Here is a 25,176-nt window from a genome sequence, read left to right on the forward strand (position 1 = left end):
TGTACACTAGGCTAGTTTATACACACGCCCCTCTTAAATACGTTTTATTGTTTTTCCTTGCATCCAGGCAAGGAAGACATTATCAAGGGCCATTGCACCCAAGCAAAATCATTTAAGGAGGATATTTAGGTGCTCTGGGGAAAGTTCTGAGGGCCAGGTAGAGAGGCCTGGAGGGCCACACTTGGCAGCTAGATCTGAGGTGCCCTACCCTGGATAGACTGAGAGAGATCAACTAGCCCATGATCTTCCAATGATTTGAACTCAGATTTGCAGAACATAAGTTAACATTCGATGCCTCATAGCACACTGGGTGACCTAAGCAGCTTAAATTTGATTTGTTTCTTGTGAAACAACCAGGAAAGAAACAATTAGGAAATAGCCTTTGCTTATATTGATTTCATGGATTTGTGTTTGTGAAATTGTGATCCCCCGAACAGGCAATTTGCTTCTCTAAATCACGTCCCACTAACCTCCCACCCAGCGGCGGAGCAAGCCGATCAGGTGCCTGGGGTGGCGCGTGCGTACTGCGCCCAGGAGCAAAGCCAGCCACTTGTGGGGGCGGGGCCAGCCAGCCACCTGCAAGGCGGGGCCAGCCAGGGCAGGACCCTCCGTGGGGCCTTCGAGGAGTCTGCCTGCCTCCTCCCTCTCAGCTGCCCGACAGCTGACCGTTTGGGGCAGCGCGGAGGCTGCGGGCGCCCAAGCTACCGTGTCACTCCCAAGAGAGACGCATGGCTCAGGCGCGCTGCAGGCCCCATGGTGAGTGCCACCCGGTATTTTGTCACCCCCCTCAGTGGTGACACCCGGGACGCCTGCTCCCACCGCACTCCCCTTCCTCTGCCCCTGCTCCCACCATCTGCAGTTTACATGCTACAAAAAAGGTTAAAAGTAGCTATGTTGAGACACGAGAAAACTTCCAAAATGCATCATCAGGCCAATACCTGTGATAGAATGACAAAAATGTTGTGTGCCATAATTCCTTATGGGTGAATATGGCTACCTTTACAGTCCAGTTTCTCTTTATTCCTGCTTGTCACCTACAAAAGGATGTTTCTGTTTTGCCTAAATGGATACAGAACTAACATACGGCTGCTGTATTTACAGAGAGGACCTGCCATTATCTTTTATCCTTCCTGGGAGGCCTGGGTGCAACCTGAACTGCAAAGCATCCTTTAATGCTTGCTACCTCCTCCCACGCCCAATCTTAAAGACTCACTCCAGATGGTTAGAACAGCCTTTCTCTCTCCTCCCTTACCCGACTACATTTATTACATCTAGCCTGATGAAGAATTCTGGCGCGCTTGAAAACCTGCACATTACCCTGTGGACATTTTGGTAGGCCTAATGAAGATGTTGCCCCCATACACCAAAACACAGCTTTCGATACGAATTAACATGAGAATATGCCGTATTTTGTCATAACACATCCAGTATTTGCCCAGTTCTGGGCCACACAGTTTTTGCATGAAACAATTATTGTATTATCTGGTGATGGAGATGGTTCATGGCTGCTAAACAGGAACTCCACCCTGCATCTTTTTGTAGATTATGGTACTGTCATTCCATCAGGGGGGCATGAACTGAATTAGCACAAGGGTTTCATTGCACATTATTGAAGCCACTAATTTGGGTGTATAATAACTACCAATGCTGCCTCCCACTCCTTCTTAAGCACGTTAAAAGAGTTCTATGCCTTGTTAATAGTAATGCATATATCGCTTTATTAAGCCCCTGTTATTATAAAATGATCCTTAAAGATCAGAGTTTGTTTATGCTTATTCTTTATTTCTGAAACCTTCCCACCCGTTTATAGTTTACACTTATGCAAAATGTTTCAATCGGCATGATAAGTTCAGACAAGCTTTTCTGTTTCTGTTCTTTTTCTTGAAAGTGAAAGCTGAAAGCTTAATGCCTCTATTAACACTTGCATATGAGTCACTGCCCTTGCCAACACTCTAGATAAGAAGGGAAAAAATGGTGGGTTTTTTGTTTTTTTTTAAAGCAGTTTCCTATGAACTCCAGGAATTGGAGCATTATGCAGTCAGTAGGCTAGCCTTTCTTCATTGATGTATGCTATTTTCATCCAATTAAGATATAAAGAGAACATGTACTGCATGCTTTTGCATCACTTTATAATGTAAACAAATAATAATTTTTGCATTTCATGATTTCATTTCATTGCTGCATAGTATCATTTATTACATTGCTTAGATGCTTTATATGCTTTATATCAAGACTGACTCAAGACAACTTACAGAAAAGTAACACTCAATTTCAAGCAGAGCAACAGGAACAGAACAATATCCCACACTACAAATACCTATCTCTCAGCAGAGGAGCCAGCTAATATCCAATAGACTTCTAAAAGCCAACAGGTGCCATCAATACCTGGGAATAAAGGAAGTCTAAACTGGTACCAAGAAGATGTTAATATAGGTGCCAGGCAGGCCTTGCTGGGGAGAGCATTCTATAGACTGTTTACTGTTCATATGCATGACAAAAAAATGGGTGTATATGTCCCCCTAACAGTACAATCCTAATCTATATTTTACTCAGAAGTAAACCAAATTGAGTTCAGCAGGGTTTACGCCTAGTAAACACCATATTTCACAGATCTATGAGCATTGCAATTTGGGCAAATTAAAATGGCAGGAGCCCCTGCTCAATAGTGGCACCACTGCCTGCTCACAGCTCAAAGGGTGATCTGGTAAGGAGGCCGTAAGGGTGTAACAGGATTGGGCTGGTGAGAGGAATCATTTTGTTTGGAAAAATTTACTTCAAACCCCTCCCCCCCAAAATTGCAGTAGATGTCCATGAAACTTTGTCCCTAAGTCTTCAAAGAGGTTTGATGAGGCCCTAAGCTACTGAAGGTAATGGGGCCCTTTATATGTCCAGCTGTCCTTTGTCAACAACAAATTGTCACCGTTTTTTGTGTTGAATATATGCTATATGGTAATTTATGGACGTAACAGGTATCTAAAGCCATTTGCCCATGTTGCCATGCAACCAGTCCATGCAGAATGTAGGTACCCTATATATAGAAAGGAGCAAAGCAGTGATATTTTAGGGAGCAGGCCAGCAGGCGGGGCACATTGCTTACACCATAGGAGCCTACACAACACAAAACACTGTTGCTGTATGTAGGTTTTATTCTGTTTGTTTTTTATCTTATATTTTGGAAATGTACATACAGTGGTACCTCGGGTTAAGTACTTAATTCGTTCCGGAGGTCCGTTCTTAACCTGAAACTGTTCTTAACCTGAAGCACCACTTTAGCTAATGGAGCCTCCCGCTGCCGCCGGAGCATAATTTCTGTTCTCATCCTGAAGCAAAGTTCTTAACCCGAGGTACTATTTCTGGGTTAGCGGAGTCTGTAACCTGAAGCATCTGTAACCTGAAGTGTATGTAACCCGAGGTACCACTGTACAGGGTTTTTTTCCTTTAATTGTTTTTTTTGGGGGGCCAAGGGAGTGGGGCCCTAAGCTATAGCTTGTTTAGCTTATAAGTAAATCCGGCACTGATGGCACCCGTTGTTGCAGGGCTTTTTTTCTTTTCCAGCCGGATGGGTGCCAATGCCATGTTAAGAGAACAAGGGAGGCGTTCGTGGTGAGTTCCTAGCAGATTGGCACCGGCTTGGGCATTGCTAGTTGGCTCCTGTGCTGAGAAAGAGAGATGTTTGCGGACTGCGAGACGTCTTGAAATTGCGCGCGTTTCTTTCCTGCAGACTGGTCTTGATAGAAAGCCTCGAAGGCGGGTAGAAAAGAGAGGGAAGCCAGGAGCGCTTCCTGGAGGTCTGGGCCCCCTGTCCCTCCAACAGCGGGGCCGCTGGCCTCGGCTGCGCGGTGCAGCTCCGTCGGCGAGGCCGGCTGCTTTGCCTCTGCCGTCGAGCATCTCTTCCCCAGCGCCCGCCCTCCGCCTTGTTGTCATCACATGGCAGGGGGCGGGCCCAGGCAGGCGCTGCCGCGACGAGGAGGCAACGGCGGCGGCGGAAAGTTTAGCGAGGCGTCTGGAGTTGGCTGTGCAGCGGCGGAGCCTCGCCCGCGGGTCTAGCGGGGGCAGGCGGCCATGAAAGGGAGCCTCCGGCCCAGCACCCCCAAAACGGGACACGCTCCGAGCGCGCCCGGCCGCCCCGTCGGAAAGCGCGCCGCGCCGACGCGCGCCAAGGGAGCTCCGGCCATGGGCGCCGCGCTGCCGCCGCTGCTCCTGCGCTGCTGCTGCCTGGTCGCCTTCTTCTCCCCCTCCTCGGCGCTGGCCGAAGGGTGCCCGGCGCTGCCGTGCCGCTGCCGGGGGGAACTGCTGGACTGCAGCCGCCTGAAGCTGAGCCGAGTGCCCGAGCCTCTCCCGGACTGGGTCATGCAGCTGTGAGTAGCGAGAGCGGGCGAGCGGGCTTCGCTCCTGCCGGGCTTGGGGGCGCTAGGGGGCGCTCCGGGCTCCCCGCGTCCCAGGAGCGAATGGCTTTGATTTATTCTTTCGCGTGCTCTTATTCCTGTTCTCATTTGATTTCTGCACCGCTTAATAAGTTTAAAATAGGCTGGAGTGTGGAAGGGACGAACCTTTTGCAGAGTCCCAGCTAGTTCGGTGTTGTCTGCGCGGGCTGACAGCGGCTCGCCAAGATTTTGGGCCTCTTGGAGAACCCAGGACTTAGACTTGAGCGGTGCTTTTTCACCTTATTAGGCCTGTATAGTTTTATCTCGAAGCATCTCGATTCATATATTCCTGTCTTCTCTGTCTGCCAATAAAGCTTGGTTGTTTGAACCCAGGACCTTGTGTGGTGGGCAAGGCAGATGCTACCACCACATAGGGGCAGTGGCATGTTTTGAGTGGCCCTCCTTGTGTTCCCCATCCTCTTAGCAGGCTGATTCCTAGAGGTTAGCGGCTTCCACACAGTCTGTGCTTTGCCACTAGGGGAGGGGGAAAAGATGAACCCACCCAAATGGCAGGGCGCCCAAGCGAAGTTCCTGGCTCCACCGTGGGTGAGCTATCAGGTGACAGGGATGGCTTCAAAGCAGAGGTGGAAAACCAGTGCTTCAACCCCAACCATAGACCACGCTGGCTGGAGCCAATAGGAGTTGGGAGTCCCGCCAACATAATGGAGAGCCACCTCTCCTTTGGAGGAATCCCACCCCCTCAACACAACCCCCTCACTTTGTTTCTCTCTGGGACGTGGAACTGGGACTGTTGCACTCAATCTCAGCCTGTTGCATTGCCCAGAGGCCAGCTAGAAAGCGAGCAGGTGAGAGATAAGGCAGAGGCCTCTCTCTCATGCAACAGGGAGGTATGGGTGGAATCTGCTGGGCCTTCCTAGAGGGAGTGCCTCCAAGCTGCTGCACTACACATGGGGAGCTCATAGGTGAGCAAAACAGATACCACTGCTTCTCTTGGGCCAGCATGTGGAGTTGGGCCCTGGTGGGGGCAACTCCAACCCACTCTAAGAACTTCAGAGCCAAGGCCTATGTATTCCAGCATCCTGTTCCCTTCGGTAGTCAATCAAATCCCTCTGGGAGACGCTTCAGCATGGCAGGAAAGCAATAGCTCTCTTCTGTTGCTGCTGCCGCCTCTATTTCTGGAGGTAGCTCACGGTTGCCGTAACTAGTAATTTGCTGGTTGTCTTCACAAAGTTGCCTAATGCTCCTTTGAAGGTTGTGGTCCTGAGGGGAGGGCTTGGATGGGTGAAGGAGCAGCCAGGGTGGCATTGAACAGGCCGCCCCCCTCGCCTAGGTGCTCCATCTGGAAGCAGGGCTGGGTTCTGTTCCCACTGCTGTGCAGAGGGAAAGGTTATGTGTGGGGTGAGGGAGAGAGAGGGGGAAAGTGGCTGCCCCTTGCACCTCCCACTTGCTTTGGTTTCTGCCTCCCGTGAGGAGGAGGAGGAGGAGGAGGAGGAGGAGGTGAAGAGGACCGATTGCTTCAAAGAGGGTGGAACCTCATCTTCTTGAGAGGGGTCCAAACCTCTCATGTTGGCAGGTGCCGGGGCCTTGAGATGCTGGAGCCGTTTAAGGGTACCAGCTCCAGATGTCAGTCTTGACTGGCACAAGTAATCAACTTGAAACTTCTGAGTGGGGGGTGGGGTCTGAGGCAGCGGGATGTGTAAATGTGGTTAGTTGTGTGTCTGTAGGGCAAAGTGGATTTCTTCCCTCTAGAATGGACATCATATAGGAGTGTAGTGGGCAGGGTTAATATCCTAGGCCTATTGTGTCTGAAACTCCCATTGTTCTAGGCGCATTTTGCGACAGGGAATTTCATCAGTGTGAGCAGTTTCTGAGCTCTGGGCGCAGTATTGCGCCTAAGATTTCAGATTAAAACTGCCTCCCCGCTTCCAGCTACTCCCTGAAGACTGGAGAAGAGACCCTCTTAAGAATATTATGTGGGTGGGTAGGGGAAGGCTGTGAAAAATGAACATAATATTTTAGCTGCAGTTCACTCATTTTCAGCTTTGTATTCCTGTTATAAAAAAGTGTGCCTAGACGTTCCATTTTTGCACCCATAACCTAGGTTTAAGGTGCCATGTAGCTCCTAGCTTTCAAATTTCAGTTTCTAACACTGATCTGTACCTTTCCTTGGAAAAATGATGCAATTTTGTTCCCCCTTCCATTTCCTCAATGCCGTTATCCTATAATGACACATTAAAAAGTCAAAGAAATGGGTGGCACTTTCATGTGGAAATTTGCATTATTATATCATGTACATATAACTTAATGTATGATGAGCCTAATGCATAATGAAAATTGCTATGTTCACTAGGAAGCATCCAAACAGAGTTTCTTTTTACACAAGGAGGATGCTGATCTACAGTTGGTAACATCTTTAGTTCATGTGCAGAAACCATTGCCCTGGGAGTCTCTGTTATTTGGAGAAAGATGCAGAAATATGGCTTGGAAACAATACAGAATTCCATAGAGAATTAAAAGCAATAAAAATATGTACAGTGGTACCTCGCAAGACGAATGCCTCGCAAGACAAAAAACTCGCTAGACGAAAGGGTTTTTTGTTTTTTGAGCTGCTTCGCAAGACGATTTTCCCTATGGGCTTGCTTCACAAGACGGAAACGTCTTGCAAGTTTGTTTCCTTTTTTTTAACACCGTTAATACAGTTGCAACTTGACTCCGAGGAGCAACTCATAGAACGCGGTGTGGTAGCCTTTTTTGAGGTTTTTGAAGACTTTGGCGATTTTTGAAGCTTTTCCAAAACTTTCCCGACACCGTGCTTCGCAAGACGAAAAAAACCGCAAGACGGCAAAACTCGCGGAACGAATTAATTTCGTCTTGCGAGGCACCACTGTATTAAAATGCCATTGAGTTAATAGGCACATTAAATGTATATTAAATATGTTGCTTTAAAAAAAGGGTTTCTGGTATCCTACATTCCAACTCCACTTGTTTTTTCTCCAAATGTTGGCTATATAAAAAAGCGAGGATTTTTGAGAACTGCTCTGGCTGATACTTGTTTAAGCAAACATGGGACCCAGTATGGTCCCTGAGCAACATTCCTCCAAGCTGAGAGCAGTTTTAGAAAAGTTGTGGTCTCTTGTGCTTTTGTTCACGTGATGATTTATTGACACAGTAAAGTAGTTGTAACTTGACAAGCATTCATTCATTGTGCTGTGGGTTTCAGTCTCTTAGGCTAAGTTACTGATTCCACTGGCTGTTAAATTAACTCATCAACACAAGCATGAGAGCTGGACATGATTGAGCTGGTATTTTAGTATCTAGTATCCACACTGATTCCTCCACAAAGACTTGGAAATTTTCTAAAATCAGAAAGTAGGTGAAAAACTTTGGAATAGTGTGATTGAGCTTAACCTCTTGTCATTTCAATCACATCTCAATTGGTTTATTAATTTTCTGTTGCACTTCTGAAGCAAGTGCAGATAAGAACTTTAAAGTAAACAGGAAGTCTTTGAATTAGTTCTGGCTAATTCTGTTCAATTGCCTCCTCTGGAGGTCTTCCTTACTGAGAAAAAGTGACTGTTGTATTCATAACACCTGGGTTTGACTCTGTGGAACATTTACAGAACAGTCCCTACTCAAAAGTAAGCTCCGTTGAGTTTAATGGCATTTACTCCCAGGTAAGTTGGAAACCACAGAGCCTAGGGGTTGCCAATCAGAAGGTTGGTGCTTTGAATCCCCACAGTCGGGTGAGCTCCCGTTGTTCGATCCCAGCTCCTGCCCACCTAGCAGTTCGAAAGCACGTCAAAGTGCAAGTAGATAAATAGGTACCGCTCTGGCTGGAAGGTAAACGGTGTTTCCGTGCGCTGCTCTGGTTCTCCAGAAGCGGCATAGTCATGCCGGCTACCTGACCCGGAAGCTGTCTGCGGACAAACACCGGCACCCTCGGGCTATAGGGTGAGATGAGCACCACAATCCCAGAGTCGTCCGCGACTGGACCTAATGGTCAGGGGTACCTTTACCTTTAAGTTGTGCATATGATCGGAGCCACAAATAGTTGAAGAATCTAAAGGCCAAGCTATTTTTTAACAAGAAACGTTTGTCACAATTTTTATTTGTAGATTTGATTTTAAACAAAAAAAAATCCCATAAACTTTTCAACAAAAGTTTATCAAATATGATGGTAGTTTTCCTGGTTAAAGGTGCAGTAGTAACAAACAAGTGGTAGGAAATCCTAGCATGTAATTTATAGAAAAAATGCTAATTAGGAATTAAAACTGATTTTAAAGGGTTGTTTTCTAAGACAGATATTGGGTCAACAGAAGTAATAGCAAGATATCTCTGTGACAGTTAATTTAGTGGCCACGAAAACAAACAGATCTTTTGTTGTTTCAGTTAGCACAGTACAGTGGAAGCTTTCTAATTGGATTTCCCCTGGAGACGTAAATTGTCCATATGTACATTCGCATTCCTTTAAAAGAAGTGTGAAAAATGGGCTCCACTTGTATAAATAAGCACTTGGCCTTTTGTAAGGAACCCTGCTGTGATCACTCATTGGGCAGCTGTGTCACTTGTTCTTAAACTCACAGGGTTACCATCTTTGTAGGTGTCACCAGACCATGTGGTCTGCTAGGTTTTGTGCAAATGTTTCTTTTGTTTGAGTTAAATGCCTTTAGAAGTTCCTGTTCATTACTTGCTTTTCCACCCCCCTTAAAAAGCGTGCAGGCAGACATGTGGCCTTCTTCTCCTGCCTCCTGTTGTTCTTATGCAGCAGAACCGAGACTGCTAAAGAACTCTAGGCAGTTAAGGGGCAATAAGGAAACAAAATAGTTTGTTGTTATTAGCATAGATCACTGTTGTCCCAGATAGTTTTGTCTGTGAATAATATGAGGCTGCAAGCATGTTTGCCGAAATATTCGTGATGGGAGTTCATGTTGATTATATAACCAAAACTACTTGCTTCAAAAATCTTAAATCTCTGGCACCTCACCAATATATTTCCCAGGGAAGAGTTCCTACTGATTTCAGAGGATCTTACTTTCCAGAAAGTCTGTAATTCTAAACACATCTACTGGGAGGTAAGTTCCAGTGGGGTTGCTTCTGAGTAAACTGTGCAGAGGAATGTGTTCTCCAGAGTGCTTAGCATTTCAGCCCAAGACTGCATTCCTTTTCACACTTGGGAGCAAACCACACAGAGTTCAGTAGTGTTTACTCCCAAATGTGTAAGGAATGCAGTCTTGGGGTGTGGACTTCAAGAGAGCAATCCTATGCTTGCTTTCTCAGAATGCAGGCTTACTTTTGAGCAAACATATTAAGGAATAGGTGATATGTAAAAATGATCGAAATAGCATGCTAAGAGTGCAACCCCATACATGTCTACTCAGAAGTAAGCTTAGTGTAGTCTACTAGAATTTACTTCAAGGGTGGGGGGATGGCAGGCTAACTCCAGTAAGATTTTTCATAGACTTAGTTACTCTAAGCCAGGCATCCCCAAACTCGGCCCTCCAGCCGTTTTGGGACTACAACTCCCATCATCCCTAGCTAACAGGATCGGTGGTCAAGGATGATGGGAATTGTAGTCCCAAAACAGCTGAAGGGCTGAGTTTGGGGATGCCTGCTCTAAGCAGTGCAAATTTTTGAAGTGAATTTTAGGTCCTTCTGTAGAGCAGAGGTGAGGATCCTCCAGATGTTGCTTGACTATAGCTCAACTAGTGAGAGCGTGGAGCTGAGAATGCTGAGGTTGCAGGTTCGATCCCTGTATGGGACAGCTGTATTGCAGAGGGTTGGACTAGATGTTCCTCAGGGTCACTTTCAACACTACATTCTATGATTTTGTGAGTAAACCTCTCATTGCCCTTGACCATTGGTTATGCTGGCTGGGGCTGATAGGAGCCCCAACAACATCTGGAGGCCTAGAAGTGCTTAATCCGTGCTGTAGAGAGATGCTGATTAATTCTCACTTGACCAGAGTTTTCCCCTATCACATGTGTCCCTTTAGTTCTTCCCACTCAAGGCAACCACCCCATTTCTGAGGAGAGAGAGCTCTTGTTCACAAATGCTGCTTGCAGGCATCTGGTTGGCCGCTGTGAGAACAGGATTATGGACTAGATGGGCTATCCAGCAGGCTCTTCTTGTTATCTTAAACACTGGTAGCCATCTGAGTGAAAAACTTACACCCCTCCCTTACATTCAAATTTCTTGCTGGATGTGATTTTGGGTGGTGGGTTGGAACAAATGATGCAACTGCGAATCCCAGACCTGTTTTCTGAACTGGCTGATGGAGGACCAAAATTGTATTATCTGTACGTGTTGTCTGAGTTGTGGTTACTCTTGTAATTGCAGTTGACATAGCAAAAGTCTCCGAGTGAGGGAAAGTGGCCAATTTTAACACAGTTTTTTACTACAGGCTTTCACTGAAGAGGTATTCACAGACTTAAATAAAACCAAGACTGTTCAGAGCTAGTGAGTGTTTGTAATAGTTTATCAACAAATTTTCTTTACGGTTGCCTCTGCTTTCAGGGCAGGAGGCTAGTCGCTCAAGAGAAACACTCTACAGTTTAAGAACTTCGCTTTTGTTAGGTTTAAAGTTTAGCAGCCAGGATGGGAGAGGAAGAGAGACTCTGAACAGTCGCCATACATCTTTGCTGTTTTTTCAGTTCTCTTTGGAATTCTAGATTATTTTCCCAGGGTTTGTCTAGGAATGTTGAAGCTGTCACTGAGACAGGGGGAAATCTAAAGGATGGTTTCTGCTAATGTTTGTATTACATCTTGGTATTTACATTTTCTAAACCTTCCAGTTCTTACCAGAATTGCCAGAGGAAAAAAGTTTGGATAGTTTTCACAGCTGTTCTTCAGCATTTTCCAGACTAAAATCTGAACATAGCATGCTGATTTATGAGTCACTTTGGATCTGTGTCTTAAAACAGCTACAGCCTGCCTCTTTGTTTTTTAGCTTTCCTTCTTTTTGCTGAATTAGCAGCTATAAAGGCCCCAATGGGAATTGATTAAGAAGCTGCTGCTGGATTTGCATTTTAAAATTTTGAATTAAGTTTCAGGCATTTCCAAGAAAGACCATATTGATTGCACCTAAATGGCACACATGGCGCTGATCCCTAACATACACATTTATAAAACGTCCGAAGAGCTGTTTCTTCACCACTTCACTTTGTTGAGATTATTTGTGAATCTTATTGCTGATAACACCATCCTTCATGGTGAGCAATTCCTTGGACAAGCACAGAAACACAGGCTTGGAAGACCTTATTTAGTACAGCTTAGTAGCATTCTGCAAACCAAGGATTGTTAAAAATTGAAATTGTGGAATACTTCGGTGCCCTTTTGCGTATGTTGATTGTCCTGCTTTCTGACTTTCCCTCCTCCTGTAAGCTATCTCTTAAAAGTGCCTTTGCTTTAACTAACCGAAGTTTATCAATATTTCTGAAACCAGGTTAACTGTGGTTTGCCTTAACCACAGTTTTGGGAAATAAGCAGAGTTCAAACCTTGGTTCTTCTGATCATGACTTGCTACACTAAACCATAGCTTGAAGACTAACCAGATCCCCACATACCAACAAACCATAGTTAGTTGAAACTGGAAGCAAATGCTCTCCTCCTTGCTAATGCAGTAGAGAAGGGAGATGGAAAACATACAACACCCTTCTGTTTATCTGATGTACCTCCCCCCAAAATGTCAATCAGACTCAAGTGTCGACTCTAGATAAATATTTATTTCTGTTCATTTGTGAACTGAAAAAAATGTTAACTGATGAGTTTAACTTCTGCATTCATACACTAAAGCAGCAAGTATTGCTATCTTTTAGCAGAGGGTTGTTAAAATGTCCTTTAAGTTTATGTTATACACACTTGGTTCTCATAATTCGTCACAGAGAGTGCATTGGGGAATTCTGTTTTGAAAGGAAAACTGCACCAGAAGTTTCATGTGCAGAAGCTTCCCCCTCAAGAAGGTCTTCCTGAGCTTTCCATTTGCAGGAAAAAGCTTCCAAGCCAGCAGTCCACTATGTGTCTTCTAAGGTGAGAATAGTGTGGAAGCTGCACTTTTGAGTTTGTACCAACACCATGGCATTTTAAAATGTGCTCTGCTTTCAAAAGTGAAGCTTAATGCTTGAAATGCCTGAATCCAGCCGCCTTATAAGTTTCAAAGTGCTACTAGTAAGCTTAAACCACTGTAGAGATTTTTCTTTCCATGTACTGTGGTTTAAGGGAAGGGCAAAGAGGGAGGAGGCAATTGGGAGTGGAAAATGTGTTTCCACCACTTTTGTGATTCCAGCTTCTGCTCCTAAATTATAAGGAGGAGGTCTGTTCACATTATTTTTTCTACTGGTTTAAGGAATTGTATTTGCTGCTCCTGCCCTTTTAAAAAGACAAATGTGCACACTTAAAAACCTATTACATCAGGGGAGAAGCTGATTTCAGAAAGGATTATATCATTATTTTAGCTCCCATCCTGTTTCTAGCAGTTTTGCAGGAATGCTCATCTCTTCAAAAGAGTCATCTTCTCCTTGATGATTCTAGATAGTGTAAAAAAATGCTATAAAAAGAAGACCTATTAAAGTGCTGGTAATTGTTTGATTTGAGCTGTTGAGCAATAAAGGCACGTTGTAATTTTTTTTTGGATGGGAGTCATAATTTTCCGAATCAGGTTTAAGAAAACCTTAAGGGCTTTTGAGGGATATTTGCATCTCTCCACCCCCACCCCCCACCTTTATAAAGTAGCACAGTGCATGGAAAATCTGTGGATATCGGCAGTGTCAGAAAACACAAATTTAGTCTGAAACATAATGCAAGTTGTTATGCTTATGGTTGCCTTGATGGACTCCAGATGGATGGTGAGCTTGAGCTCTGAGTGAAAGTGTCTGGCTCCAGTTTGGTGATCAGGCACAGCAGTGGTTGTAATTGCAGGATTTTTATAGTTTAAAGGCTCTGCCAGATTTCTCTCTCCCCCCCCCCCCTTCCTCGCCCCAATGTTATAACTACAGCAGAACAAATCCACTCATGTCTGATACTGTCTGGTAGGTCCTAAGGCAAACAAGCATGTTTTAAATAAATTTTCATAGGGTGTCTCTCCCCCCCCCCCATCCTGCTTTCTTACTTTTTAGGTAAACTGAAGAAAGGCAGGTTGTTGGAAACAGCACTTTTTTGCAGTAGGATTTTGAAAGCTCTTTGTTGAAATAATTGCTGATTCTTGTCTAATGCAGGATGAACATTAATGTATCAGACTTTTAACAGCCATGACTTCATAGCATTTTGGCTGTGGGTTTGCATAGTTCTTCTAATCCCTGTGAGCCAAGGCCAAATATTCCAGCTGAGGCGCAAGGCAGCAGAAAGGCCTCTCTCTGTGTTAAAGTGAGCTTAATTCAGATCACCGTTTCAGTCTTGTTGAATTAGTTGGCCTACATCTCTTCGGTTCCGTCAAGGGTGCCCTGGAAAGACTTATGCCTCCATCCATTATGGCTGATGCACATGAGGAAGCAGGCTTAGGATGCTGCAGGATAGACACATCTGTGGCAGATGGGGCTGTTTCGTTCAGCTTTGCATTCAAAATGCCGATGCCTTGAGGCCGGAGTGTTTATCCAGGCCTGTTTTCCACTACTCACATATGGCTTGCATTAACATTTTTATGTGTGAGAATTAATGGTGCAAAGACACGTGAACACAGGAGAGGAGAGGTTTCCGTACCACCCAGCCGTCAATATACCTAGACTTTGCAAATTTAGACTTACCAGGTGAAAGCCATAAATTGAGCAACAGCTTTATGCTGGATTTGCCAGATGTCGCAAGACTATAACAACAGTCTTTGGCCCCCTAGACTTCTATGGTGGGGGAAAACGTTTGGCTCATATACTGGAGATGTAGAACTGTGACGGTGTTTTATTGGCAATTAATTGAACCAACTTAAGCGGATGCAAAAGTATCTTCCTGTGGGCCTTCAACACTCCCCAGTCAGCCAGCCAGCCAGGATAGCCAGTGATTGTGGATGATAGGACTTGTAGTCCTGAAACGTTGGGCAAGTCACCAGTTCCTCACCCCTGGATCAGATGGTGGAGAATGAAAAGGCACTGTAAGGGATGATGGGAGTTGCAGTCCAACAGCATATGGAGAGCCACAAGTTCCTCACACCTGCCTTAGAAGAACAATAACAAGGTTATCTGTAGATGGAGGGGAGAGGCACAACAAAACCAGTGTGCATTTTATGTGTTATATTTCAATATATGATCCAGTTTCCTTCTGTGCAAGCTACTTGCTTGTTCTCTTTGAAATGTACCTGATATTGGTAAAAGTTGATACAAGAGCTTTTCTTCTTGTTGTATCCTTGCAGAGATCTGAGCCACAATAAATTGTCTTCAATCAAGCCTAGTTCCTTGAGTCACCTTGGCAAACTACGAGAAATGTAAGTGGCTGCATGTTTTTCTGTTTGACTATAATATGCATGGTGTAAGATACATTCCTTTAAATGATTTTGAGTGGTGGTATTCATAGTGATGCATGGGCACAAAATTATAAAATGTGAAATGAGGCTATAACTTACCGGGGGGAGGTGTTTCAGAGGCTATCTGTAAGTCAGTGTTGCTATAGGTTGTCCCCACTTCCCTTGGGGGGGGTGCTTCTTTAAGTTAGTGCGATGGGTTAAAATGGTCAAGGGAAAATCAGATAATACCAATCGGCTCTTGTTTCTGTGTCAGCTGACTTGTGTTTTTGTTTTTTTTAATGTTGGCAGAAAACTAAACAGTAATGAATTTGAAGCCATACCAAATTTGGGACCTGTTTCAGCAAACATCACTCTCCTGACTCTGTAAGTCGATTTTAAAAATATTTTTATTCTTATTTGAAAACAGTGGCCATATTGACACATAATGTTTAACCATGATTTAACACTATGCAGACAAGATAGAATGAGCTCAAATGAATGAACCCTTGAATATGCACACTTCCCTCTCCTTTCTGGACCACTAGGAGAAGCACTTCAGTACAGCTTGATTTCACTTTCTAGGATTCATAACAAGTGAAACTAAATACTGCAGAAGTCCTTCTAGTTGCGTGGGAGGAGAGGGGAGGGTTGGGTGTGCTGGGGCTCATTCTAACTTGTGCATGTAGAGCTAAACTATGGTTTAGCATTGTGTGCAAACCAGGCCTACACTTGTATAGTCTGTGACTGGGAATCAGCATTCTGACTTTGTGTAAGGTAGCTTCCTTTGCTGCTGCTTGCCTGGAGTTGGTTGCTGGCTTTCGTAGAGCGGCTTCTTCCAAAAATATGTCATAGATGGATATTATGGGAAACATGCAGACTTCAGTCCAACAGAACATATGGATCTGCATACATGAAATACTTCTTTAAAAAAAAAGAAAGGCTGAACTCCCACCAGTTGACTTGAGTGTTTGAACAGAGCACCTCTTTGTCAAGACTTTTACCTTTTTCTAATGATCCATATTTTTTCTTTTTTAAAATTCTAGGTCTGTATGTTTAGTTAGAAATTAAGAAAAGCAGAATTGAACATCCCATTCTGAATATTGATCACAATAATTTCCCTTTTCTCAAAAATTTGGCAACTTTCCAACTCATAACCTTTTGCTCCTGTGAAATGGAATGTTTGTAAGAACTTCTCAGTCTTAAGTTGTCCAATCCTTAGTAAGTAAAAAATGTTGTTCTTTGTGTGATTTGGAAGTGCCATTCGATTGCTTCACGGTTGTCTCGCTTTTTCTGACAGTGAAAATCTGCACTTAAGTACAAGTTGCACGGTGTCTGTTGGTAGAGGACGCTAAAGGGTTAAAATAATATGGTAAATTTTGGGAAGCCGTTCAGTTAATGAAAGTGATCAGTATTCAATTGCTTACATCTGGTGACTTATTATCCTGCTGTTTTTACTCTGAGCCTAGGTCAGCTAAGTCAGCTGGTTGCAGCCGCTGTGTCTGCTCTGCTCCTATTTGAGAAAGAGCTGAATGACATTTGATATTGGTGTGGCTTTCTTATAGATTAAGCTGGGTGGAGGAGAGAACTGAAAAGGAAAGGCAGATGGTTTATGGGGGAAAAGAAGAAGAAGTGGAGAGCTGGTCCATAAAATTAACAGCAGCCTATTACTCTAGAATTCCATAGGTGAAATATCAACTTGAGGCGTAAAAGTTTGGTTTCTAAGGTCTCCCTACCGTTCAGCCTGAGCTGTTGTGCAAGTTAATCAAGATTTTTAAGATCAATTCACTCATTTATTTTTGACTATGTTAAGGTCCTCATGTAGTGTCTTTACCTTACCATTTTCATGCACAGAATCTTTTTTTTTATTTTTAAAAAAGCTCCCTTGTGAATGAACGACTTACAAATTGCCATACCATGAAATCTTATCACATGGGCTCTGAAGAACAAGGCTAGATCTTCTATATTCCTGAAAGAGCGTCTCCCAACCCCATTGTTCAGCCTGGACACTGAGGTCCAAGACCTGGAAGCTGTATGCCGGCTCCCTCGGCCAATAAAGCGAGATGAGAGCCGCAACCCCAGAGTCGGTCACAACTGGACCTAATGGTCAGGGGTCCCTTTACCTTTAGTAGTAGTATTAGTATTATTATTCATCTCTGCTAGTGGAAGCTGCTCCATTAGTGCAACTGGGACATTGCCCCACCAACCTCAATCTGCCCTTAGCAAGGCCTCAAATATTTGCCTCATTATTTATGACCAATCCAGTGAATAGCATTGCCTATTGCCTTCCTTCCCAGAGTTGTCCTTGCAACAGAACACCACAAGGAGGAAGATGAGGGACAAAACTTGAATTGCTTGGCTCTGCCTTTCATTTGGTGCTGGCTCCATCCACTGTTGGTTTCCCTGTTTTCCACCCTACCATGTCTCAATCAGCACAAGCCACCACGACTTTCTGTTGTGTCCTCTACTTTTTACATTCCAAAGAAGTGTAACTGCAGCTCAGGAAAACCTAAAAATATTCCTCTGCAGCTGTGAAAAGACTTCAAAAGTCAAGTCTCACAATCTTGAACTTGTGAGTTTATGTTAGTTTAGCCAGCCGGCCAAATATAAAGATCTTTATTTGATTTTGGTTGTGTGTATGGTGTTTCTTTTCCTTATAAATAAAATAAAAGTACACATTTCTTTTAAGGTGCTTCCTGAAAAGATGTGGAATTGTTATGCGGCACAGTTGGGCTGCTTGAGAAGAGGTGTCTTGTTACCATTGTCCTTTGAAACTCACACAGTGCCTCTGAATGGCCTCCAAAGGCTTCTGATTATGCTCAGCAGAACACGGCTGAGGTTACAAGTGTATGTACCATCCACCTCCTGACCTCTGCAGAGAATGACTGGAATTAGAAATAGTAGCAATTTATTATAGCTGCTTTGACATGAAAGCCACCTTTAGGTCAGCACAGCATGGTCCCAACTTTGGGATGAGCACAAAATAAAATAAAGGCAAAGGACAGGGATCAGGTGGCAGTTGAGTATGTAATCAGGGATGTTCGCTCTACATTCTGCAAGCTAACTGTTCCCCGCCACACACAGGCACACAAAACCCCCTGCAAAGCAGAATCGACCCTGTGGCCTGCCAGGATGAAGCTGATTCTCCCAGAGCTCACAGCTTGGAATGTGCAAGAATGGCTGAGGCTGTGATCCTGTACCTGCTTACCTGGGAGTAAGAACTGTTGCAATCGACGGTGCTTACTATTGAGTAGACATGTATGGGATTGTACTGTGAAATTCCTGCCACCGCAGAACTTAAATTTTCCATACGTTGTGCCAAGTTGGTATCTAGCAAGTTGGAAGTGATTTTGAGGTTGTGCACTTTGGAAGAGACATCTTATGAATCAGTGTGGCTGCATTATGGCAATGTCCCTGTCCCCCCCCTCCCCCCACTTTCAAAGGCTGACTTCTGTTGAAGGAAGATCTATAGAGAGCTTTTATGAAAACCCTTTTCTCGTGTGTGTGTGTGTGTGTGTGTGTGTGTGTGTTAGTGCTAGCCTTTTCCCCCTGCATAGGGGTCAGTTCTGTTTCTAAGTGATGATGTGTGTGTGCTTACATGTGCACAAATGACATAGGAAGTGTGCAAATATTATCTGTATGTCATCTAAAGGCATCTACTGATACCTCTGCCGCCCATTCAGATTCTTAAACGTTCCAGCGTCCCTCTTTGAATCAGTGAAGAGTAACCCTTGTATAAGTTTGAGGCTTTAAGTTTTTACCTTGTGTGCCTAGGAATTTCTGCAGTGAATTGTACTCAGCACGTATTTGTACTCAGCGAATGTTTTATGCTCCAGATTTATTTTTTTTAAAAAAACCAAGACAATCTTAGGGTGTGTTAACAGAAGCATTATCATTGAAATTGCAGGTTCTTTTATTCTGCATTGGTCAATCTGTGCTCTGTTTGGCTACTACATAAACAGGAGTGTGTCCAGAGGACTAGGGTGGCATGGGGGTATGTAAACTAAATCCTATGAAGAATTGTTGAAAAAGCTGGGTATATTTTGTCAGGAGAAGGGAAGATTAAGAGAGATATGACAGTGGTGTTTGAATAGTAGGAGATGGAACAGACTTGTTCTTTCTTGCTTCAGAGAACCAACGAGTGGCAATTGCAGGAGAACATATTTTGGCTAAATATTAGGTGAGGCTTCCTCAGACTGCCTCAGGAATTTCTGGGATCTCCTTTGCTCTGGATATTTAAGAAGAGGATGGGTGGCCATCTGACAGAGATGCTATAGAAACATCCTGCATCGCAGATAGAGGAAGGGGGCTTGACTAAATGGTCTCTTTTCCAACTCCACGATTCTGCAAAAATAGATGCTGGTGATTTTTCCAAATAAAAATTAAAATGTCAAATGGCTTTTTTGCTTATCAAATGACAAAGCCGTACCCCACTTAGCCGAGGGGAGGCCACACTGAATTCTTCTGTGAGTTGTCTTCTGGATTGCCCAACCACCAATTCACAAGGGACCTTTGCTAGGCAAAAATATCCCCAACTTCCGGTTCCCAGAGCTGGGCATTTGTTTAGATCAGAGGTCTGCAAGCTTACTGGATGATGGGCCGGTCTACGCTTTGTCCATTGGAGGATGGGCCATTGGAGGATGCACACACGCTATTTCCGGTGCTCCTCCGACCTGGATGTGTGCCGGAAATAGTGCATGAGCACGGGTGCTTCTCTGTCCCACACGCGTTGCGTTCACACATGCTATTTCCAGCACACATCCGGGTCGGAGGAGTGCCCGTGCGCATGCACACAGGCGCCATCAACCCAGAAGTCGGTCCCCGCACCGGTAAGAGCAGGGGGTGGCAGCGGTTGTCATGGGCCAGATAGACGAGCCCTGTGGGCCACTACCGGCCCATGGGTCTTAGGTCGCCGACTCCTGGGGTAGATAATCAGTGCAGTTATTTGGCAGTGCGGGTACCCTCTTTTAGGGAGTTTTTGGGAGGAATGCTGAAAAGTGAGCATTACTTTCAAAGCAGAGTACCCACATCTTCTATTTGACTGGTACTTGTGGATATGTCCTCTCTTAGACCTCATGGGAGAATTTTAAAGGAAATACTAATGGGTTGCCTTGCTTGACTTAAAATTTAGCCATAAACGATTTTGGTTCAGCACAGTCCCATTCATTTTTACGCACTCAACTATTGACAAATGAGCATTTAAATACTTATTTTTATCATCATTAAAAACTGTTTTGGAAGAAATTAGCATGGAATGAATGCAGTCCCCCCCCCCTCCAGAATTGGGGATTCTGGATTTAAACTGCTATAAATGGTTGTGCTGACTATCAATAGCCATATTCTGTATCCCTAAACACAGATATTTAAAATATTTGTTTATTTGCATTCCTTAAATATTTGAAGGACCACATACAGTGAACACAGGGTTCTCTTAAAGCATGTGTTACTAGCATACAACACAATATTGCAATCTTTGAGACTTGAGTGATGAGAGTTTGGGATGAATGACCTGGATTGACAGCATCTTTCACAGGTGTCTGGTCACCTGTCCCCCCCAAAAAAACCTCACAATGAAAGAGAATTGGGTCTTCCATCCAGAACTTGCTATTCTAGTCAACATTCTTGAGATTTATGTATTTATTTTAAATGTATATATACAGTCGTACCTTGGAAGTCGAACAGAATCCGTTCAAAAACGTTCAAAAACCAAAGTGTGGCTTCTGATTGGACGTTTGGCTTCCCAAAAACATTCACACACCGACCGGAATGCTCACTTCCGGGTTTGCGGTGTTCGGGAGCCAAAACGTTCGAGAACTAAGCTGTTCGAAAACCAGGGTACGACTGTATCGCTTTTGTCCTATGACCTCCCAAGGTAGGTTACAGCAATAAATAGGCTAAACAATAAAAAATAGTGAAACAAAATAACTATCCGAAACACAGTTAAACACAGTCTGTCTCTTGTCTGAGATCTACGCAAGACTGATACAGTTGCCCTAATGTTGAACAGTGTTGGTGCCAGTTGGAACTCTAAGGCGAGCACATTGCACAAATTGGATGCTGTTCCTATAAAGGCCTTTCAACAAGTAATAGACCTCTCTCTCTCTCGCACATACATCCCCACAACTCCCCTTAAAGCTGGGAGGTCTAACAGTAGATCTCAAATCATGGTGGACAGGTTAAAATGGACGGGTTGTCACCGCTTTGAATAACTGGGCCTCAAGTCATTTTGGGTTTCATATGTCAAGACCCAAACCCTGAATTGGGGTCAATAGTTGATGCCAGCCAATGTGGATCTTTGAAGCCTGGTGTTATATGATCCCTAGCTGCCAGACCCAGTAAGACTTGGGCGGTACCATTTTACACTACCTGCAGCTTTCAAACCACCTTCAAGGGCAGACCCATGTAGAGTGCATTGTAATAGTCTAAACAATGGCACCTGTGTCCTAGCTTGACTTGCTTGTACCTTGACTTTCACATGAGTACCTTATGGATGATGAATGCACCCAGTGTTTTCCCAGACGAGGACCTGTTCCAGAGAAAAAGAGAGCTTCTACTAATCTGTTTAATTCACTTTGCCGCCAGAGATCAGGGCATCCTAAAGAAAACTATAGAAGCACCCGCTGCATGTGGATTTTCTTTGGCTGTTGCCTGGAATAACAGGCTAGTTTTTCATAATAGATGACATTTTGAACTCAATGTTGTCCCATTCTTGGAACAGATATGTAGAATTGTCCTTTGACCTCCTTCTTGCCTAGTGTGTGTATGTGTATGTGTGTGTGTGTGTGTGTGTGTGTGTGTGTGTGTATACCTTTTCTGTGGCAGTGTTACCTTGAGCAGAATATTAGCCCCATAGCAAATATGCTCAGGAGCAGAACTTGCTGCAGTAGGATTCTCAGGTTGCAGAGGTGCAAAGCATTGGGCAACTAGCAGTATTGTGTAACCATTTTCTCATTTTAAGTAGCGCAGGTTATCAGCCTGTACTAGTGATGTGGCCAAACTGCAACAACTGCTCCTAATCTCACCCTGGCGTGTGTGCCCATTAGCACCTTTCCACAAATTCTGACTGAACCAGATAAATGCTGCTCCGATCAATGCCTGTGTGTGACCTTTCTTGCGTGTGCTGCCCTGTCAATTGGCATGGAAGCAAATTGACCGCTCTGCTCAAAACTGCATGGCTTGTATCAACCCAGTCCGACTAGTGGCCTTTTCAATTGGGAGGAAGGTAAATACGGGCTGGGAATTGAACCGAGTGAGCTTTTATAACTGCTCCTCAAAATGGGTGTAGCATTGGGCTGCCTGCCATCCTTGTGTCAGATTTTCCCGTTCCCAGAGCACGTTTGGCTTATTTTGGAAAGCAGACGGACTTCTTTTTTGTCTCCATATCTGGCAGCCTCTCTTTCTTCCTTTCTCTACTACTAATCCCTCCGATGAGTTGGAGCAGGATAGGAGTGCAGCGGGCACCTTTGTAGCTTGACTCTGGGGCGAGACTGCCATTACCGGCGTGGCATATGTTCTAATAAGAAAAATCCAGAATCTGAAGCAGGATACCCCAAACAATGTGTTGAGAAGCGCTGGAGTCTGTGGCCCGCATCGGTTAGGGAAATGAAGCTAATTTGCACATGCATCTGTTGCATAATTCTGTTTCTGCCGCTCTCAGGTCTATGTTGGGCAGTCAAACCCCATCCTGCCCTCACCACCTGCATTCCATTCTATGTTGCTGTAAACAAACATATCCGCAGATTTCTAGCATGGAGAAATTACGTGTCCGGTACTTAATTCTGCACTTGTGAAGCATGACCACAGATTCTGCACATTACACAGATTCTGCACATTACACTCTTTTCTCTGCACACAAGCAGGCTCGCACTCCCTCCATTCTGTACTTTTGTGCTTGAATGGAAGTCTCTGAATTGGGGAAAAGGCACTTTTTGTGAAGGCGGACAAGCTTGACTCCTGCTCTGTAGGCTTCCCTTGGTCCCGTAGTTGAGAAGTGGATGTGAGATGAATGATGCTCACCTGGTTTCTGTTATACTTTGGCAATATGAGGGCCACTTCCTTTGTTTCATTAAAAGTGAAGGTCCATGACAATCTCCTTTGTAAGTGTGGTTTCAGTCCTAAGTTATGCTCTGATTTTTTTTTTTTTTAAAAAAAGTTTCAGGAAAGGTTTCCCTGCCTTCTCTTGTAATATTAGAGTGGTGTGGAGGCAGGACAAGTGTTATGTACTGAGTTGAATAGGATCCAAAATGCAGCAGTCTGATTGGTCCTAGAACAATAGGATTCAGAATGCAGCAGTCTGATTGGTCTGCAGGAGCCACCCAATCCAGCTCCAGATGGAAGTGAATCCACAACCTGGTTGGCCTACAGGAGAATTCTGGAATTAGCCAATCACATGAAGCCCACTGTGTAAATAATGTATATAAAGCAGACATTCTGGGGGAACTTTCATTCCTCCTCACCACTATGAGCTGAATAAAGAGCATGAAATCCACTCTCGACTCTGAGTATATTTCAACAAGTGTGGAGCAGGGCGCTTGCAGGCTTTTTCGGTGGTGTTTCAAATATGCGCGATTTCACTGGTGCGCACAGTGCCTTGGAACATAACCTCTGCATAAATAGGGGCTTGCCTCTATATTTCTATATGAAAATTTGCACTTTTTCAGTAGTGCTATATCTCATACAGTCCTACAGAGAAGGTGATGGAGTGTGCTTTGCTGAGAGCCTGTTGCGGCACTGGCAAGATCAGCCTTCTGCCTTCTCCGTGCAGTTTGGCTGCTACTTCTCAAACTTTAGTTGGAGGGCACCGGCGAATAAGTTTCACCCTTCAGCTTTGACACAGCCAACCAATATGTGAAGAATGATGGAAAGCCTTGTAATACATCCAATAGGCTGTCATTTTCTGAGAGCATTTGACTTCTTGATTGTATTGGCTTTCATTCAGATCCGTGCTATATTTCACTGCATAAGAGGGAGTCGTTGCCTTCTGTCTTGCAACGGTATGTGTGATTGGCATTGTTGAGTAAATGGTAAAATAAACACTCCATTCTTCCATGCGCATACCAGTTATATTAATGGCGAGGCCAATTTTTTCCTGCTTCTGGACACTTGACATGGAACTTGCTGTGCATTCTGATGTTCACACCCAGAGGTGCTTTCAGAGTGTGCTTTCCAATTCACTGCAAGAAGATGTCAACTCTCTGTGAGTTGCCCCACAAGGCATTGAGCTTTCTCTTCCGCTAAAGTAATTTCATAGAACTTGCTGCTGCTAGAGGAGCCCCATGTGTGGCCCTGTCCCTCCAAGGAGGTTTTTTGCAAAAGGCTGTTTGATAGAAATGTTGGAGGCAGGAGCAAATCCCCATACACACTTATTTCCTGGTAATATGCTTCTCAGTGGCTTAGGCTACTTTAAATTATATCTCTTTATTGTTGACTGCACATGAATCATAAGGATGAAAGTTTGTTATCTTTTGACAACATTCTCTAGGGGTGTGCACCAGCAACAAGATTTGACTTGTATCTATATCAGCAGCTTTGGGAAGCAGCCCAATCTGTTTTGGGGCTGCTCTGTGTCTTTCCATTTTGACTCATGCAGAACAGAATTAGATATGTTGAAAACAAAGTCATCCCCCCCCGCCCCTATAAACACACACACACACACACACACACACACACACTATGACAGGGAATCTAAAAGTGGTTATAACTTTTTGAAAAACTTTTCATAGGAGTGGATAAAATTTGCAAGCACAGCCTCCCCTCCAGAGTGGATGAAGCTTGCCAGATTGTAGGCAGATAGATCTAGGAGTTTTCATGCAGCACAGCTTTAAAAGCAGTGTCCGTGTGACTTTTTTTTTAATTCTCTGCCAGATATGGGTGTAACTTGCAACCAATTCTGAGGTGGCAAAGGTTGCTGAATTTCAGAATGAAATGGGCTCTTTTTGCTTTTAGGCTGCAAATGACTGGAATAACTATATATAGAATAAAAAGGCTACTGTAATCTGGTGCAATATGAAAAAGAAAACACCCTCATCTTCCACTTTATGACACAGTGAAATAGAGCAATTTAGGTTTTGTTGTTGTTGTTGTTGTTGTTGTTGTTGTTGTTGTTGTTGTTGTTATTTGTGTATCTTAACACTATGACCCAGAGATTTGGGGTTAAATACTGAAACAAATGAATTTGATACAAGCTGCCAGCATTCATTAAGTCTGAAGTAATTACTGCGCTGTCATCTTCCTCACATGGTAGATTACCTTGAAGTGAGAGTACTTATTTTATTTATTTTGAAAAAATATATATACCATGCCCTTCAGTTTGGCTCTTATTGGAGTAGCTAACAAAGAATGTAAAACACATAAAAACAGATTTTAGAGTTGTGC

The 25,176-nt window shown here is 44.1% G+C and overlaps 1 protein-coding gene across 1 annotated transcript in view; it reads left to right on the forward strand.

The window, feature by feature from the left end:
* The first annotated feature begins 3,986 nt into the window (after window positions 1-3,986).
* LRIG3 (leucine rich repeats and immunoglobulin like domains 3) overlaps window positions 3,987-25,176 on the forward strand; it is a 54,947-nt gene continuing 33,757 nt past the window's right edge. The window contains exons 1-3 of the mRNA XM_081022307.1: window positions 3,987-4,358; window positions 14,716-14,787; window positions 15,115-15,189. Of these exons, the coding sequence (XP_080878433.1) occupies window positions 4,063-4,358; window positions 14,716-14,787; window positions 15,115-15,189 (443 nt within the window). The 5' untranslated portion in view covers window positions 3,987-4,062. The remainder of the gene's footprint in view (window positions 4,359-14,715; window positions 14,788-15,114; window positions 15,190-25,176) is intronic.

This window comes from Podarcis pityusensis (genome assembly GCF_964106645.2).
Source record: "Podarcis pityusensis genome assembly, chromosome: 10".
NCBI lineage: Eukaryota > Metazoa > Chordata > Lepidosauria > Squamata > Lacertidae > Podarcis > Podarcis pityusensis.